This window comes from Micromys minutus, assembly GCF_963924665.1.
Source record: "Micromys minutus genome assembly, chromosome: 8".
NCBI lineage: Eukaryota > Metazoa > Chordata > Mammalia > Rodentia > Muridae > Micromys > Micromys minutus.
The window spans coordinates 44768405-44788316 of NC_137977.1; the positions used below are offsets into that span (position 1 = coordinate 44768405).

At 38.3% G+C, this 19912-nt stretch overlaps 1 protein-coding gene across 1 annotated transcript in view; it reads left to right on the forward strand.

The window, feature by feature from the left end:
- Nucleotides 1–19377, forward strand: part of ADAMTS19 (ADAM metallopeptidase with thrombospondin type 1 motif 19) — a gene marked incomplete at both ends in the record, with an annotated part of 182712 nt that extends 163335 nt beyond the window's left edge. The window contains 4 exons of the mRNA XM_080920449.1: nucleotides 473–677; nucleotides 1436–1588; nucleotides 17088–17265; nucleotides 19226–19377. Coding sequence (XP_080776575.1) covers nucleotides 473–677; nucleotides 1436–1588; nucleotides 17088–17265; nucleotides 19226–19377 — 688 coding nt within the window. The remainder of the gene's footprint in view (nucleotides 1–472; nucleotides 678–1435; nucleotides 1589–17087; nucleotides 17266–19225) is intronic.
- Between the last annotated feature and the right edge of the window lie 535 nt (nucleotides 19378–19912).

A 19912-nucleotide genomic window follows, 5' to 3' on the forward strand; every position in this document is an offset into this window, starting at 1 on the left:
AGTCCAAACAAAACTAACTAAAATGAGATTATGTTAATTAACCTGTATGCCGGTGTTCACATCAAAGCTGGTAAGTGGCTAGGCTGAAGCATGCTCTGCTCTAGCTAGGAGATATGTCTCCTAACTTATTGAATCTCTGCCTGATTCAATTTGCCTTTCTGTAAATGGCCACAGTAGCTGTAGTTCCTAATAATCTGGGTTTATATCCATGGTTATTCTGTACAGAATGTGTTAGCAGACAAGTTAGCTTGTACCATATTAGGAGTGGCAACATTTAAAGACTTTGAGCATTAAAAACATAAAAAAGATAAGAATTATGGAGCATTCAATGCACAAAGTATAGTATGCTCATGGTAATTACAATTCAAGTAAAGTTAATGTAAATTAACTTTCAGCTAACTCCAAGAGTGTTGGGTATGTGGTAAGAAGACATCTTTTACTTGATCTCCCATGACCTTTGCTTTACTTTTAGGTGGATGATGACGGACTGGACCACGTGCTCTCGAACATGTGGGAAAGGAGTCCAAAGTAGACAAGTGGCCTGTACCCAGCAACTGGAAAATGGAACCCTCATTAGAGCCTGGGAGAGGGACTGCGCAGGGCCGAAGCCTGCAACAGCGCAGCGCTGTGAGGGTCAGGACTGCATGACAGTGTGGGAGGCCGGAGTGTGGTCAGAGGTGCGGTACATACTGCATGTCACCCCTTTTCCATCTCTGACCCTCTACACCACCCTGTGTTATGTTCCAAACCACAACATGTGATGGTTGATATGTAGAACTAGTAATTTGCTGAAACAGAACAAAAAGACCTAATTTTTAAAACAATAAAAATCTGAAGATATCCACATATCCATACAGAGATCTTTCCATGGACATTGTAGGCTTTTGATTTTTCTCATGTATACACTGTGAGTTCTGCCAGCATGGTACACACTGAAGTGTGTATTTGACTCCTTGAATATCTCAGAACATTTAAAAGGCAAAGTAATCAACATTTAGCACTCACTTAGTATGCACAAGCAATGATATTTCACTTCATATTTGGTGTTTATATAATATATACAGTCTTACATATGTAAGGAAATTAAGTATTTGCTGTTTTATATGTATGAATAGTATAAACTAGAGGAATTAATTCACTCCAAACACCTACAGAAGTGATAAAGTTGCATTGTAGACCAGGGTGAGCTCACAATACTACATAGCCCCACCAACATACTAACATGACACCTGCACAAAGTCCACCCCCATGTAGACATGCAGAAAACTATCCATATACATAATGTCATCCTAGAGTGAACGATAGAAAATGATAAACATGTTCTGTTCAATACCTACTTGTCCTTCTAATAGAGAAATTACAGAAAGCATTCTTGAATGTGCCTTAACCCATAGCTTGTACCAACTCTACTCAAACCTCTAATATTATCTTCCAGTGCTCAGTGAAGTGTGGGAAAGGTGTGAGGCATCGTACCGTGAGGTGCACTAACCCAAGAAAAAAGTGTGTCCTCTCCACCAGACCCCGGGAGGCAGAGGACTGTGAAGATTACTCAAAATGCTACGTGTGGCGAGTAGGTGACTGGTCTAAGGTGAGAATTACTTGTGTGGAGTTTAGAGGCGGACATCAAGGGGTAGAGTATTCCATGCCCTGCTTTTAATCCTGTCCACGTCTCTTAGATTATGATCTCTAAGGACGATGTTAGTGAGATAAAATAATAGAGAATCTATTATTGTGGCTGGCACTAAATAAAGGAAACTCTAAAAACAGGAAACGTTATTTTATTACTAACATTTATGGTTAGAGATCTTCCTCAGAATATGTTTTAATGATAGCTCTTTGATAGATAAAATACTCTAAATGTGTAAACCCAAACTACACTTAAAGGGCATAATTTCCAGCAAAAGAACAAAAAAAAAAAAAAAAAAAAAAAAAAAAAGAGGAAAAAGAAGAAAAGGGACAAGATACAGTTCTTTTCCTTTCACTGAGATTGGTTGTGTACAGCAGAAATGGAAATACAAGAATTCCTTTCCTCGTTTTGTCAGACAGGGTTGGAACACAGACATTAACAGGGGAGCAGAGAAACATTCAAAGAAAAGTTATGACAAAGGGGGCACTGGTTTGTCAAGAGAAGAACCGGGATCGAAACTCTTAAAGTTAATTTAAATGGGCAGAATTCATTTGGCCAGTGGACAATTTAATTTCATGGTAACAGTAAAATTTGCTGAAACTTTCAATATGTGAAAGCTTATATATGATTAGGCTGTGGAATATACTCAATACAGTCTCTTCACAAAATATCAGGGAGCTCTGTTTTCAGATAAAACTTGTACCAGATCCCCAAATGTAATAATTCCACATTCACCTGAAGCATTGTGTTTACCACAGAGCATCCAGCTCTGTGGCCTACAGAGTGTCCTCTCTGGGGTTTCATGCATGGAAAGAAAGATCTGCTTAAACACGGTGGGAAGCATGGTACCTTTCCTCCAGATAAGCTGAAGAACATTCCAGAAGAAATATTTTCTGCATATAAAGCATTGTGAATTATTTCAGCTTTCTCAGTGTTGCCACTCATGAAATTCTGGATATTTAAAGTATTTTCTTGTGTGTATAGATGTATGGAGTGGGTGTTAATGTAGGGGTGGAAGACTTGAATGTGGTGTTTTTGTGTATGTATGTGTGTGTGTGTGTGTGTGTGTTTGCACATCTGTGTGTTTATGATTTTATTTTCCTTAATGATAATTTGCACACTAAGATTGCATTCTAGTTGTTAGGAAATTCAATGTTCTTCCCACTGTTATCAACACTCAGATTTCACTTTATGATTCAGATGCACACACTGAACCTGACCCATAAGGCCTCTAACTGCCTCACATTTAACGTGAAAAACTTTCGGGCATCAGCGAATTCTGGATCACCCACAATCAATTTCTGCGATGTGTAGGATTTGTCTCCCTAATTCTAGGTAAAAGAAAAGCACGTTGGGTGGAATTCAAGAGATATAAGATTCTATCCTGACGGCTGCATTGCATACAAGCATATTGGCCCAACTATTAAATAGGAAATGGACAGATAGACAGACGGGTGTTAATATAACAAAATCATGTCTTTGAAGGTACAGGTCTGATGAAAATGTAGAAATAGCACTAGCTACAGTTAGAGTACTCTCCATATTAGTCTTAGTTTTGTTTTTATTTTGGTTATGTGTGTGTGTGTGTTGACCACAACAATAAAAATAATTCATCATTGTATGAAATGAGTTATATTTTTTCACCTTTTGTGAGGAATAGGAATATTTCAAAGGATAAATGTATCCTAGTTAACTGTAAAACCCAAAATATAGACTTTAAAAAAGCAGCAGATCTTGGCTTTATTGTAACACCTGACAAAGAACTTGGAGCACATTTGAGGAGCCGTGCAGGGACAGGATTAACAGACTTGCCACCGTGACGAGCACTGTTCCTTTTGAACAGCAGATGTGTCTACTGTGGCCCTGTGTTGTATCTTATAAAAGGGAAGTTAACTTCAGTTAGAATAAAGAATACTGATTTCTTTCTTTTTAATGCTAGATTTGATTATACTATACTTAAATATAAAATTCACAAGTACAGTATGATTGAATGCCTTCTAACTGGGCTGTGTTATTCTACACACACACACACACACACACACACACACACACACACACACACACACACACACACAGTCTTTGTGGGGCTCAGAGGGTGGCTTCAATGAGTGTTCTTTATTTTAGGACTTTCAGCTTTGGGCAGCCCTTTCTTGCTTACTTTCAATCTCCATCTTCTCACCCCTGCTTCCTCTCTCTCCCTCTCTCCTCCCCAGACTCTTTTTACATCAAAGTATGTTTCTTCTTTTCCTTCTAAACCTTTTCCCCCCTTCTTGAGCTCTCAGTCAGCATCAAATTCAAACAGCAGTGCAAATGAAAACCAGCAGCTTCTTGTGAATGTTCCTGATTTTACCCCCCTTTTACTTCTATGATACGGCTTTCATGTCGAAATGAAAAACATCCCAAACAATTAGAAAGCAGGGGCACAGTGCTTTAGATACTGTGTTCCCGTGATTAAAGTGTTCAGGAACAAACAGAACACAGATCTCATTCTTATCAGCTGTGCCTCTATGGCAGAAATAGCAACAAGATGTGTGCGGTTGTGGCTGGATGTCTGTGCTACCCTGAGGGCAACTTATCTGTCACCCTCACTCATTTCCTACCCAGTGCTTTATACACCTAAGTGGACCTACCATTAAAACGTGGCTTGGCTTTGATCAGGAATTTTGAATTTGCTCGCTGTAAAGTCTAGCAACGCAAAAAACACAGAATGCACTGATTCTGTAAAGAAGCAAGTTCTTTGGCTGCTGCACTTCCTAGGAGTCATTAAGGAAACTCATATTAATCAAAAACAGAAGCAGAATATGGTAATTAATGCCTTAAGCTAGCTGCTGCCATTTACATTGGCCTATGTGATTTCTAATATTTATAGTTTGAATAATTTTGTGAAAACAATGGAATAAGTGCTCTCAGCCTAAGGGGTAGGAGGATCATGTCCAAGGGGAGTGATGTAGTTTAGGGGTAGAGCACTTGCCTATCCTATGCAAGTCCTAGGTTAAAACCCTACTGCTGCCAAAGCAAACGAACAAGCTAATGGATCCCCATGGAAAGGAAGAAAGGCCGGTTCCTAAATAGAAGCCCTGTCATGGACATGGCCCGTGTTTACTTTATTGAGCTACAGAACTTTTAAAACTAGGATACAGAGTATTGCACCCCTGGTGTGGTTTAGGTGGGCTCTTGGCACAGCTGTGTGTCACATTTGGACAATGTCTGATATGGATGTGGCCTGATAATCTTTTTTAGGGCAAGGGAACAGGCCCCACATGTTTGGTTTTTTTTTTTTTTTTTTTTGGTGACATGAATCTGCATTCACTCACTTAAGATGAATTGAAAAATAACATCATTCCTTGGGTTTAATAAAATGCCATATTTTCTCCACAAATGTGGCTTTCCTGCCTTTATTTCAACTTGAATGACTTCTGGTTTGCATTAACGGAGGCCAACAGAAGAGCAAACAAAAGCATTTCATTTACCTGTTGCAAAGAAAGTTGTTCTTTACTGGTGATTTAATGGATGTTGGTCTTTTGTGAAATATTAACAAATGATTTATGTCATTGAGCCAAATTAATTATTTTTGTTCTATCATTAGATTTATTCAATACTCTAAGATCTAAGCTTACTTGGCACTGGAAAATTACCAAAATATGAAAAATAAAGAGTTTGGGCCAAATATCAAATTATGACGTCTTAAATCAGTATTTGGACTACATTATTATGAGTTTTTTGAAATGATGTAATCCTAAGTGATACATAGTCATTTTGAGTGAGTTAATTTTACATCCAGTTGAAAATGTCTCTGGGCAGACACAAAGCTTGAAGCAAAAGAAACCACTGTCGAATAATCATCTTCAAAGGAACAATAGAAAAATTACATAGTCAAAGACTCTAAAAGCTAAGGTAATTCTTCCTGAAAGGTAAATGAAATATACCAGTCTATCTAAACACCTTCTGGATGTAAAGCAACAGCAAAGACAGTGACAATTCTCCTTATTTAATGTCATCCTAATTTGATGTCATCAATAATTTTCTAGTTTGTAGTAGTTATAAATCTCAAAATTGTGTTTTAAATTTTTGTTTATTCTCTGGAAACAGTATCTTAACTAAAAGAGTTGAATATAGTGGATGTTTTGTAATTTTGTTACTGTAAAAAAGTCTTTATACTTCTGGAATATTTCTAGTGAAGTAGTATTTCTAAAACATATTTAACTAATGTTAACTATTGTAATCCACTTGATTTATTGTCCTAAAACTACAGACTACAGAGAAAACACACTTTTTGAGTACCTAGCATGATTTTTCCAAAGAAGCCAAAGGCTGTTTTATGACCAATGAGTGACGATGTTTATAACCACCATGTCCGATGAACTTATTTAATTCCTCGGGCTAAACAGTAGAACAGAAATAACTCACCTCCACAGATTCACTGTGGTACATGCATTCCTGCACACTACACATGCACACACACATACACACACACATACACACTTTTCACTGTCACTTCTGAGCTTACAATACAATAACATTTCTCCCCTTCTTATTCTCCTCCACATTCCCACATATACCCCTTCCTGATCACCTTAAAATTCATTTTCCACAACTTTACACAATTGTTGCGAGGATTCATACACACACTCACAGACATACATATACTCCCAAGTACACTTTGTTCAGACTGCACAATGCGTCTTGTATGTATGCTTTCCAGGGCTGACTGTTTGGCACTGGACAACCACTTGGTGTACTCTTAACCAGGAAAATTCTACCTTTCCCAGCCCCAGCTTTTCTCACTTGCCTGTAGTTCTCTGTGCAGGATTGAGGCTTCATAGGATTTTCCCTGTCCAGTGTTGTATGTTCATTGGTGCTATCCTTGGTCATCTCACACTTGTTGGTGATTAACAAGTCACATTAAAAGGGAGCTCAAAAGTAGAATGCAAAACTTATTCAATTACAACATACCAGATCAACCATTGTAACTGTAAAGAGACATTGGGTGAAGTAATTATTAAGTTAAAAACAACCCAGACCTAAGTATAAAGTCACCTGAGCAGTGGTCGATTAGTTTACTTCTGTCACCGTGATAAAACACTGACAAAAAGCAACTTGAGTAAGAAAGGATTTATTTCATCTCACAGCTCCTACTCTATGGAGAGCAGCCAAGGCAAGAACTCCAGATAGGAATCTGGAAGCAAAAGCTGAATCAGGATCATGGAAGAACACAACTTACTGACTTGTCTTCCATGGTGTGCTCAGTTTGGTTTCTTCTACAGATTATGGTGACATTACTCACAGTGGAAAGGACCTTCTTATACCAATCAGTAATCAAGAAAATGTTTCAGTAATGCCCAGTTTCCGGCCAGTTTGAAGGAGCCAGTTATTCAACTAGGCATTCCTCTCCCAGAGGATTCTAGTTTCTGTCAAGTTGAAAGAACGTAATAAATACGATTGAACCCATAATAATTTGACAGACAAACACATGACTATTAAATGATAACCTGTCCTATCTTGTCACCAAAATTTCATGTCAATACTACAATATAAAATATAGCATAACTTTTAAAGTATCACACATTTTAAAGGATTTATTTATTATGAATACAGCATTCTGCCTGCATGTAAACCTGCAGACAAGAAGAGGACACCAAATCCCACTATAGATGGTTGTAAACCACCATATGGTTGCTGAGAATTGAACTCAGGACCTCTGGAAGAGCAGGCAGTGCTCTTAACCTCTGAGCCATCCTCATTAGGAAGCGTGGTAGCATGGTGACAGTCATTGTGTTGGAGAGGTAGCTGGACAGGTAGCTGAGAGTTCTACATTTGGACCTACAAGTAGCAGCAAGAAAAAAGCATTGGGCCTGGCTTGAGCATTTGGAGCCCCCAAATCTCATCCCCAATTACACACCTCTTTTAAAAGGGTTATGCTTACTTCAGCAAGGCCACACCTCCCAATCCCTATCAAGTAGTGCCATTCCCTAATGACCAGGTTTTCAAATCTTTGAGGGCCATTCCTTTTTAAAACCATCACATACCCCATACAACGTAAAATGAGATATTGGGGATTCCAGGGTCCATGACATTGCACAACTCAGAGGGGTATTTACCTTTAAAATATGGAAGCTGAACAACTTGTTTTAAGGATTTCAAAGTTATAGAGTAACAAGGAGCAATCACAAATATCCAAGTTAAATGCACTAGTGAAATGCGAAGGTATAGATGTTAAATATCAACCAAAATGAGAAACTAGACTCTAATCTGTTGAAATGAAGCAAATACACTCGTTGATTAGACAGAAGCATCATCTTAGGGACCTGAATGTCTTCATTTTATGAATAAAGTGTTATTCATTTAAGAGTTACTTTATTTTAATTTCTATTACTATTATTATTATTACTAGTACATGTATGAGAGGAACTGATGTTGAATAAAATAAAGCAACTCTTTATTCTTGGAATTTCCTGGTCCTTTAACACTTGTTCATGTATGGACAGTTACAAACAAAAAAAATATAGTATTCTTTCTTTTTTCCTCTTTACAAAACTCCTTTTTGGAAAGGATGTTGGAAGAGTGGTGTTCAGTGTGCCACACCTTATATGACTTGCCCTAGATTTTTCAGTGCTCCAAGTCTAGTTATATGGAATTCTTTTCTTCCTAGGGAAAATTTGAACATTGAAACCAAATTAAAAGTATCTACACCTTGGCAAACCATCCCTGAGTTTGATTAACCTTTTATAATAATTGTGTGTGAGGGGGGGGTGATTGTGAGGTGTATCTATGATAAATGCACATGAGTATGCTTTTAGGATCCACCTGTGTGTCTCTGCAATGGCGGCATTACAGGCAGGCAGGACCATGACAGGCTTTCTGTGTGGGTGCCGGGCATTCCTCCCCAGGTCTCCATGCTCTTCAGTGCAAGCACTCTTACTTGCTGAGCCATCTCACCAGCCTCCCTGGAGTTTCATTTGGGGACAGCAGGCTTCTTTGGCATCCCTGTGACAGGGACATGCATGTGATACTCAAGACAGCAACTCTCTAGGGAACAGGGAAGAGAGTGGCTTTCCCCTGAGACCTAGTGAATGTGACACTCCTGTCCTGGTGGACTAGATTAGAGATGGTTGCCATTTGGTAACACCAGTGCTGCTTGCAATCAAGGCTTTACTTATTTAAACACTGTAAAGATAATTTTAAATTTCACATAGTTCATTCCTCTCTCTTACTTAACCAAAAAGGATCTGGTCAGCATTTGACAGAACTGTTGAATGAGACCTGCAAAGTATTTAAACTTAAATTGAAGTTCAATCAGAACTGTCTGGATTCGCACCGTGTTCCTTCAGCCTCTCTAGGACCCTCTGATTTCTTAGCGGAGAGCTGACAAGATGACAAATATAGGTGAAAACGTATACCTGCCGGTGGCTTTATAGTCCCTCCCCTTGGTATATTGATTGTTGTATGTTATGGTCTCACAGCCCGTTCACAGGGCAATAAGGTCTCTTAAATCATTCATAAGCAATCTGTTCGACCTCACTACATACATTTCCCAGACTTGCTTTAACTACATGCAAATATTTCATTAAACACAGCAAAATACTTAGACCTTTAGAGAGGGAGAAGAAGAGGGAGGGAGGAGGGAGTGAAGAAAACAACACCTTCAAATGTCTGAAATCTGGGAATGAATTGATACCAGAGCACCCACATGTTAACTAAACCTGAAAAACTCTTTCAAAAGGACGGCAAAACACTGACCTAAATAAACAGCTCATCTTAAGAACTGAGCCTGGCTCTTGTATTTCAGGATGCGTGTTTCACATTCACTTTAGTAAAACGCTGCCAAGCCTGTGCATGGCCCAGGAGGAATGCTGCTCTGATCCTTTCCAGTGGAAGTTGCCTGCTCAGCCTCCCTCCGAGGTCCACTCTAGCTGTGAAGGCTACTTCGCTCTTGTTAAACCACTTTGGAGTATCTCATTATTCCCGAAGACAGAGTCCCTGAATCAGTGCCGCCGACCTTGTAACAGATTGACACTTACCATTACAGATTAGATCATGTTTTCGAAGACTGTCCATTTTATTAGTAGTTGAAGAAAAAATGTCAAGCCCTGCCAGTGACTATTTTCCCTTAATTTAGGAAGTCCTACTTCTTCTAACAGCCAGCTGGAAATGAGTAAAGTCTTACAAGAGCTTTTCTTAGTGTTTGGCCTAGAGAAAGCATTTTCTCTCCAAAATATATATCTTTGGCACTGTCTCGAAGTAAGGAATCTTGGGTAATCTCTATAAAAGCCAACTGTGAGAAATATTATTTTTAACACTTAAATACACTGATTTTTTTATTTTCAAAGAGTTTAAAAATAAATTAGACTTACATTAGACTTTTTAGTCTTAACATTTTTAAAATTAAATACCCATTATAGATCATTTTACTGTTGGATTTTGTACCTGTCTGGTAAAATCTTTAAGGTGGCATTTTACAATATTTGCAACCAGAAGAATTTTGTGGTCCCTAAAGACTGCTTACAACTTTCACAGTTTGATGTGTCACTAACCTTGATGGCAAATGACTTCATTCTGTAATCTAAATATACACATTTATATGTACTCAAATCTCCAATTAGATCCAAATAGCTAAGTAGCCTAAGTATTGAAAATGAGACTCAATCCAGAAGGGAAAATACAAATTATATTCAGTCAATACTTTATAGTCTCAATAGCTTTTCCTCTAGAATCTCATAATTTTTTAAGTTGTATTTGGAAGACTTACTTTATCCCCACATGATAAAGCACACATTGCTTTAAATTGTAACTGCATAAACTAATGCGAATCATTTCTGTAACATGAGTTGGTTGATACGTAGGTTTAGTCATTATTTCAATGTGCAATTTAAAAGAGCAGTAATTAGTAAAATACTATTTGTCGTTCAAGAAATATTTCATTCTAATACTAATATATATGTATTGTATATAGTGAGCTTTTTTGTGCCAAGAATCAGACAGCTGCTATCATACTCTTTAATTTTAGGACATGTTTTGGTTTTTTTTTTCCTTTGTATTTTATACTCTCTCTTAGAAGCATTACAGTTTTTTTGGAAGCATTATGTGAGCCAGTCAGCTCTTCTTACTGTCCATAAGAATGACAGAAAGGATGTAAACCACAGGCGTGTCCAACCTTTTAACTGCAACTTAGGGTTGTCATCTACAAAAGGCCACAATCATGTCTATCCTCTGACACATGTAGTGCACATTTTGAACACACCTAGGGTATAGGTTAAAGAAGTAGCTATACAGTTTGATAATATACACTTTAAATGCATACTTTTGTTTTTTTAATTATTGCATGGTATTTTCATTATATTCTCCCTCCCTACATCTCTTCCCTGATCTAACCCCTCGTCTACGCCCTCTCAACTTTGTGTATTTCATATTTTTAAAAACACACTGAGTTTAATTAGGGCTGCCCATATACTCTTGAGTGTGTGACCATTCACTGGAATGTGTTAGACTTATCAGGGCCACAGCCATAAAGAAAACTAAACTTTCACTATCCGGCAGCTATTAATTTTCAATAAATCCTCAGGTTCGAATATGACTTTCTTCCTGCCCACCTCCCCTCTCTTCCTGCTTCAATTTTCTCCAGTTTGAGCTTGTATGTTCCATGTGAATTGACATGTGCAGTTACCCTAGTGTGACAGGGAAATACTCCTTATGGTCCTCTACCACCTCTGGCTCTTACAGTCTTTCTGTCACCTCATACAAAATGGTCCCTGAGCCTTGAAGGACTGTCACATACATGCCTGGTTAGGGGTGAGCATGCTGCAGTTCCTAATGCTCTTATTTGGGTTTGTGCGAGTAGCCATCTGCTGCTAAGAGAAGCTTCCTCTGATGACTTTTGAGATCTGCATCCATTATGGATATAATGAGAAGTCATTTGGAATCTGTGTATTACTATATTTCATTAGCAGCACAATAGTAATGGATTCTTCTTTCTAGCTGGTGACCCTCCATGGCTGTAACGCAGGTTCTTGGCTCTAATGACTGTCCCAGGTATAGATTCCATCTGCGGAAAGAAACTTAAATTCAATGAAAGAAATGGTTGTTTATTCCTGTGATAGTCATGTCACCATGGTATCAACGGGAGCCACGGGGAGTGGACCCACCTAAGAAGGAGAAGATAGAACAGAGAGTTACAAAGGGGATGGAAATAGTGGAACAAGAGGTGACATTAGGATTAGAGTCGGGCAGGGTAGAGAAGAGACATAGGGAGTGACAAATAATTATGTAGACCTTCTGACAAAGACGTATGGATAAAGTACTACTGTAGAAGCTTCCAGAAATATAAAAACATAGATATATAAAATGTATTTAAACAGCCAAACAATGGTGACACAGGCAGTTTAAATCCAGTAACCCACCCTATAATGAGACAGTAATACTCAGAATAGGACTAACAGTCTAAGACAAAAAGAACCGAAGTCAGAAGTGAGTTATCTCTATTGGTAGCATTGGCCATAAGGTCCCTCAGACCCTCAGATATTATGAGCCATTGCCAATATTCTTGGTTGCCTCATGAACTTGATGGTAAGACCCTATTGCTGGAAACACCACGCACTTTTCTAATGGAACATATAGATTTCAAGCTGATACTGACCAGAAGCCACACTCTTCCTTTCTAGTTTTCATGGATGTGAACCTGCAAGCTACAATAAACCTGTCTAGCAATTTTACTTTAAAGAAAGATCAATTATTGTTGATATCAGGCTGATTTGCTAGTATTTTTTCTTCTGTTCTTCATTTTACAAACTAGTCATTTTCATACTCCAAGGGAATTAGAATATTGTTTAAACTTATGTTGGTTTTTAGTATGCAAGCTAAGATGTGAATGTAATTTACTTTAGTGTCATAAATTGTCATTGATATCTCAAGATAGGAAAATACTAATCTTTTAGTAGAAAAATGTAGGGTGACATTTTCTAAACGTTGCTCACATATTTCAGAGCATGGAGATCATCTTCTTAGATAAGCTCTCACGATGACTAAGTTAAAATAAAATTTGCATCAAGATATTGGAGCTTGCTATGAAGAGAAATGTTTTTTAAAAATTTATTTACCATAAGCTTTGTTATTTCTGTCTAGAAAGGGGCATTTTTAGACATTTTTGAAACAACATAACTCCTTATATTTGCTCTGAAGGTCAGTACGGCAAAGCTGGGAGAGTGAGATTGTGTTTTTTGTACAGAATGGAAATGAAGGACTGAAACATGACGTAGTTTGCTACAAACGTCCTTGAGGGCAGTATTAAAGTCTGCGAACAGAGTTCCCAGTACACACTTCAAGGTTCTACTTCAGCCCTGTCCTAGGCCTCTTTTCTCTCCAAGACAATCTCAGTGGCAAGTTGTCTGGTATGCCTTGGATTTCCTTGTTATTTTTTTTAGAGTATTGGGTTTGTTATTTTAACAATTTTGCTTTACTAAAAATCAAGAGACTTGCTATGTTTCAAATATGCTTAAAATTCTCATGTTATGTGTGAAGATCACGCTTAAAATTAATTAGAAGAAATCATGGAGATAAGAGACAGCCATATGTTTTTTTAATTGACTTATATTTAATTGACTTCTTTCTGAACCATTTGGTATATATCAAAGGCCATGAATGGATGCGACATAAATAATGCATATATCAAAAAGTACCAGAGAGATATAAATAGAGTGCCTGCAGTGGCAAGAAACAGATATCTGGATCTCACAGGCATGTGTTCCTGGTTGGCCTGTCCTGGGAATGATAGCATTCTTCAGCACACTTTCCCCATCTTCTCAGTTGAGCTGCAAAACATATTGCCCCAAACCTACCCTCATTGTCTTTCAGAGCCTCTATTTTCTCCATAGAACTCGTTGATATCTGAAAGTGCAATGCGTATGACTACCTTATTTTCATTTTTCTCCTTCTCCTTTTTTCCTCCTTCAAGACAGGGATTCTCTGTATAGCTTTGGCTGCCCTCAAATCTGTCTGTAGACCAGTATGGCCTTGAAGTCAAAGAGATCTACCTGTCTCTGCTTCCTCAGCAATGGGATTAAAGGTGTGTGCCACCATCGCCTGGCATTTGACTGTTGTCTTTTCCACCTTCACTGGCTATGAAAATAGGAACTCCTGTGTGTGAGTGTCCTTTTCTCTTCTGTGTACTTCCACATCTGAGTATCCAAAACAGTACTTGGTACGTTGTCACCTTTGAGTGTGTATTTATTGTGTAAATTAATAAAATAAGCTTTATGACTTGAATATAGTAGAGCTTTGGGGAAATTAATTATTCATCTATTTAAACACTATAAGAAAATATTGTGAACACACCAGGTATCACAAACCCATTTGTATTTACCATCTAATCATAATTTGAGTCATAACTTGTTCATAGATAAAATAACTGTATGTCCTAGTTTACTCAAGTCTGCCCCACTGCATTTTCATACTATTAGAAAAATTATAAACAGCATCTCCTTTCACAGTGATAGGGAACAAGAGGTGTAGTCACTGTATCTAAAGACCAGTTATGCTAATGAAGTGTCATTAGGACAAATGGGTTTGCCTCATGCTACCTAATATGAATCTTAGCTATAATATAATGTCATTTCTGTGTTTAATAGTAAGACAGAAAGATGTCCTGGTTTGCTTTCTTTTGCTGTGATAAAAGTACCCTCCAAAAGCAACTAGATAAGGGAAGGTTTTATCTGGCTTGTGAGTCTGGACCATGATCCGTTATTGTGAGAAAGACATTGCAAGAACTCAAGGCAAACCTGGAGGTAGGAACAGAAGCAGGGACCAGAGAGAAACACTGCTTACTGTCTTCATCTCCGGCTTACTCAGCCTGCTTTCTCACACAGCCCAGGACCACCAGCCCAGGGTGACACTGCCCACAATGGACTGGAGTATCCTACGTTAACCAGTCAAGAAAGTGCCCTATAGATATGCCCACAGGCCCACCTGCTGGGGGTAACGCCTCAGTTGAGGTTCCTCTTCCTGGTTGACTCTCCTCTGCAGCAAGCTGTCACAGCCTAGCCACTCTAGAAGGGAAAATGACTCAACAAGGTAGGGAATGGAGAAAGGTTTCTGACTGTTTTTCCCAGGAAGAACAGTAGCAGATAGCTAGTATCCACAGTCTTAATTCATATGCTTACCTTCACACTCCATCTCTAGCCTTTCTGAGCTACGAAACTTGCCTAACTTACTTAAGGCTTGTGTTACTCTGATTGGGAATAATGAAACAGAACTCATGGGGGTTATGGGAAACGACACATATAATCTCTAAACTACCTTGGCATACACGACATGCTGGAGCCATATTGTTGGGGCTAGTGTTGGGACCGCTCAGTACAACGGCTTTCAGAAAGAGCGGCCCCAGTCTCTTTAGTCCCAAGGCAACCATGCCTTTGTAATATAGCTTACTATTTAAATATTAAACGACTGGCTTAAAGTGGATGAAGCTGCCTGGCTTCCATTGTATTTAGTAATCTGTTTTTAATCCCATGCATTAGTCACTGTGTTTTTTTAATAAGGGGCATTAAGTACAACACCAGATCTTCAGTATAAATAGACCATTCATTTCATTTTCAGTACAGGATCCAGAACATAAAGAGTAATCAATAAATATTTTTAAAGACCCTCAATAATTGATGGAACATTCAGAAAAACCCAAACAAAGTATTATTTTTAAGGCTGTTTAACATAACTTTGTCATAATGTTTTAATTTTCCAGGAGAATCATTAATTAACAAAACCACTCTTTCACTAAACACAGCTTCAGTTACCCAGCGGCAGTAACATTAATGCTAAACTGTGTGGAAGTTTTGCTTCAGTCATAGGCTAGAACTTAAACTATTGTTAGGACCAACTGCAACATTTTGCTTAACACAAAGGGGAAATAAGTCATAAATACATTAGTTGCTAGGGGCAATATTAAAATCAAGGCCTCTTAATTCCCATACCAAAATTATCTTGGCTTTCTCTTTTAATGCCTGTCTGTTTTTAATCACAGTGATGTCATTTGAGAAAATACCAATTATTTAGTTTTGTCTTCTATAAGAAGTAAAAGATTGAGATTTCCTGGGACCCCAGCTGTCTCTCTTCAAATATGTATTTATTTTATCTTTCACATATGAGGGATCAAACTTTGACCAAGTTGTATTTTCTGGAGAAAATAATTACTACTAGGCTTTGGTTCTGTTGTTGACATTTTCTAGTGGAAATTCACATCTAGAAGCCTTTAGTACTTAATTTAATAAGGTTTATTTTATCAGTCTCAATAGCAGACATAATACTACTTATTTAAACTAATTACAGAATTTTGATTATTCCCTGAGTAGTATATTGATTTTCAAATTATGATCAAATTATTACAAAATTGATTTTTATAAGAAGTGTTTTATTGCCCAGTATCCATGAAACTACACTTTCGATATTTCTCAGCTAATTCTGTGTTGTTATGTATCTGTGGTTGCTTCAGTTTTGTTAATAATTTTGGGGGGAAAAAGACCTGATGTGTTGCTTCGGCTTGCTCATACCTTTTGGCATCTCATAGAACGAGGGGTAACGATGGGAATGGTTGTTTCCAGATGTTCTGGGTTCCTTGGGAAATGACAGAGGACCAGGGAGGACCTCTTCTGGCTCAGCAAGTTGAACCTTTGCACTGCACAGCTGTTCTTACTCCTTTGCTTTCTCAAACACCCTAGTGGTCTTGAAACACTCCCCGAATATTAGGAATAGAGATCCGAACACCTTTCATGTATTCTAACCTTATAGATTGCTTTGGCTATTTATTTGCTCTTTAATAAAATGTGTGCCCTGGAGGATGAGTAGAAAGCAGTCTGTCAAGTACTTCTATCACAAGCAGGAGGACTTGGTTTGGTCTCCAGTGTCTGCCAACCATAATAATCTCAGCACTAGGTAGTTCAGGCTCACTGGGTCTACCCAGCCATTAATCTAGCCTAATCAGCAACCTCCGGCCAACAACTGACCTTTTCTCACAGGAGATAGATGATGTTTCTTAGGATGACACCTGAAGCCCTCTGGCTTACACACTCATACACACAAGAAAACAAAAAAATAAATACTCAAAAACGTGTATTTGGTTAATTAATTAATTATGACCTGCATAACTTCTTTAACTTATTTCAGATCTAACCTCCCATTCCCTCCCTTCCAATTCTTAGCCTATCCCACCCACCCTATTCTCTCCAAATTTTGTGTGTTGTGTTTTGTAAACCCAGTGAGTTCATTTAGTGCTAACAGGCATGCCTGTATATATGGCATTTATAACACATAGGTCAGAAACTGCTCATTACATCAACAATGATATGGGAGAGAGATACTCCTTGGATAAGCACAGTTATATTTCTCTTACATTTGTGTGTGTGTGTGTGTGTGTGTGTGTGTGTGTGTGTGTGTGTGTGTGTTTAATAGCAAAAGAACTCAGACCCATTTTCTTTCCTAGTGCTCCATTACCTGTGGCAAAGGCATGCAGTCTCGTGTTATCCAGTGCATGCATAAGATCACAGGAAGACATGGCAATGAATGCTTCTCTTCAGAGAAACCTGCAGCATACAGGCCATGCCACCTTCAGCCCTGCAATGAGAAGATTAACGTAAATACAATAACATCGCCGAGACTGGGTAAGCAGGTCAGGTTGGGCACGCGGGCGTTATGGCACAGAGAGGTGCCTTTAGGTTGTCTATTGCCTTAAAGCTTGGGAATTATTAAACTGGGCCAGTTTGTTCATTTCTGAGTCGGGTCTAATTAAATATACTTTAGTCCAAAGAATCACAAATGGGTTTTAAAGTTTCATAAAGACTCCTTTTCTTCCCTGATGGATCTCCTCGGAGCTAAGTCCAGGAAATACTGAAGTCACATGACCTGGGGTCACCTTGTTAGTTTTGCCACAGGGTTTAGACTTCAGTATAGCTTCACAGTGGGCCTGTGTTGATATCTGTGGTTTGTGAATAAACCTTAGATTCCTCCATGGTCAGTGTCCTCCTTTTGATTCTAGATGTCAGTTTTCTTTAAGATAGACAGTATAAAATCAGTTTCCCATAAACAATGGTCATGTAAAATGACACAGCAAACATGAGGTACTTTTCTTATATTTGAGGATAGAGCAATACGTTGACAAGCCCTGGCAATACGAATCTCACAACAGATGATGGGACACACTTTACTCTGACACCCTGAAGCTGAATCTTCAGTACAGAATTGCTTAGATCAGATCCTCAGTCCAAGCACTGCTGATAAATCACTGAAAATTTTAATGACTTCTGAAAGCCAGCTTTGATGCTTAAAAGGCCATGATTCATTCTCAATATAGTCCGCTTCCCCACTTGTTCTATGGAAAGTATTACTCAGAGTAAATATGGGCACATTATCATTTTGCTGTTTCTTTGTAATTTCATTCACAGACATAGTTATTAACATGCAGATATATTAAGTCCAGTGTGGTGGTACACACATCTCTTCTCAGAACCTAGGAGGATCGAAGGGAAACCTCCTATGAGTTCCAAGGCCATCTTGGGTTATAATGAATTCCAGACTCATATGAATGGGAGAGAGATACTGTTTCAAAGAAACAATTAATCATGTACATACAGAGGGGAGAAGAGACTATAGTTCTCCCCTTTTAATCATATCTACAAAAATTCCTGAATAAAAACTTAAATGGAATAAATACAATTGTAGTGTTGAACTAGATATGGCCGCAGACACTTGTAATCTCAATGCTAGACTGAAGCCTAAGAACTTACATGCCAAGACCTTGTTTAATTAGTACATACAGGGGCCTGGAAAGGTGAATCCATAGTTACAAGTACTTACAGATCTTGCAAGGGTCCCAGATTTGTTTCCCAGCACTCACATGGTGGCTCACAATCGTCTGTTTGTTACTCTAGTTCTAGCACATCCAATGCCCTCTCAGTGACCTCCTCAGGCGCAAGATGTACACATGGTACACATACATATCTGTAGACAAAACAACCATACATACAATACAAATGTCCAGCAATGTGATGATTAGTCTCAATTGTCAACTTGTCGAAATCTAGGATCATATGGAAGACAAACCTCTTGGCATATGTGCTGGTTAGTGTTTTGACTAATTTAATTGAAGTGAGAAGACTCACCCCCTGTGAGCAGCACCATCCCCTAGGATGGAATTGTGGACTGTGTGGAAAGGAGAAAGTGAGCTGAGTCCAAGAGTCTGTGCATCTCTGCTTCTTGGCCTTGGGCTCATTTTGTTTTAGTTGGAGTATTTCATCACAGCAACAGGAAAAGTAACTGATACAGAGGATCACAAATGCGACTGAAACTAAGAAACTCTACTGCATATTGATTTGAACAGTCTGTTTTTAGGAAGCTTCAGATGTCCCCAAGTAAGAGCCTTATGTATTCACTCTGCGGCTAAACTACGATTTTTTTTGGGGGGGGGGTGTTGTTTGTTTGCTTTGTTTTCTTCTGTTCTGACAGGTAAAATAAACAGGTTAAGATGAGGCAAATTAACTCCACAAAAAAAGAAAAAGGGTGGATGTTGTTTCTACTGGTGATACCTATGTACTTTCACAGAATTCACGATACTCTGTTTTCCAGCCGCCCTGACCTTCAAGTGCCTGGGAGACCAGTGGCCAGTGTACTGCAGAGTGATACGGGAGAAGAATCTTTGCCAGGACATGCGGTGGTACCAGCGCTGCTGTGACACATGTAGGGATTTTTACGCCCAAAAGCTTCAGCAGAAGAGTTGACCTCTAGCGAGCTGGCTGACTGGCTCATAGCTTTCTTTTGCTATTGCATTATTTATAAATACACACACTAGCATGTTTTTCAGACCAAATATTATCAGATTACATATAATTTAATCAAATTAATTTATTTGCCTGCCAGGCATCTAATGTGGTGTTTGTTTTGGTCATACAAACATTTTGATTTTATATTATGAGGCTTCATAAATAATTTTATATGAATTAGTAAGTTGGGTCTAGTAAACTAATAAGAAAAATGAAATGATTTTTTTTTTTTTATTTAGAGCTGTCTCTAAGGTGCTATTTTCTTTCCACCAAAACCATTAAGTTATCCGGTGTGTACACTACTGTAGCATGGTAGCTCAGCTATATATGCAGAAAATGACGTATTTTCTTGTGTACTGCTGCAGAATCTGCCCATTTTCTGTTATAGACAGGAGATGTGTAAACAGAAGAAAACTCACAGTCTTGAAAAGTTTGAGAGAATGTATTATGGATTTGATTTCGATCTAGAGGCGGGAACAGGAGACATTCTACT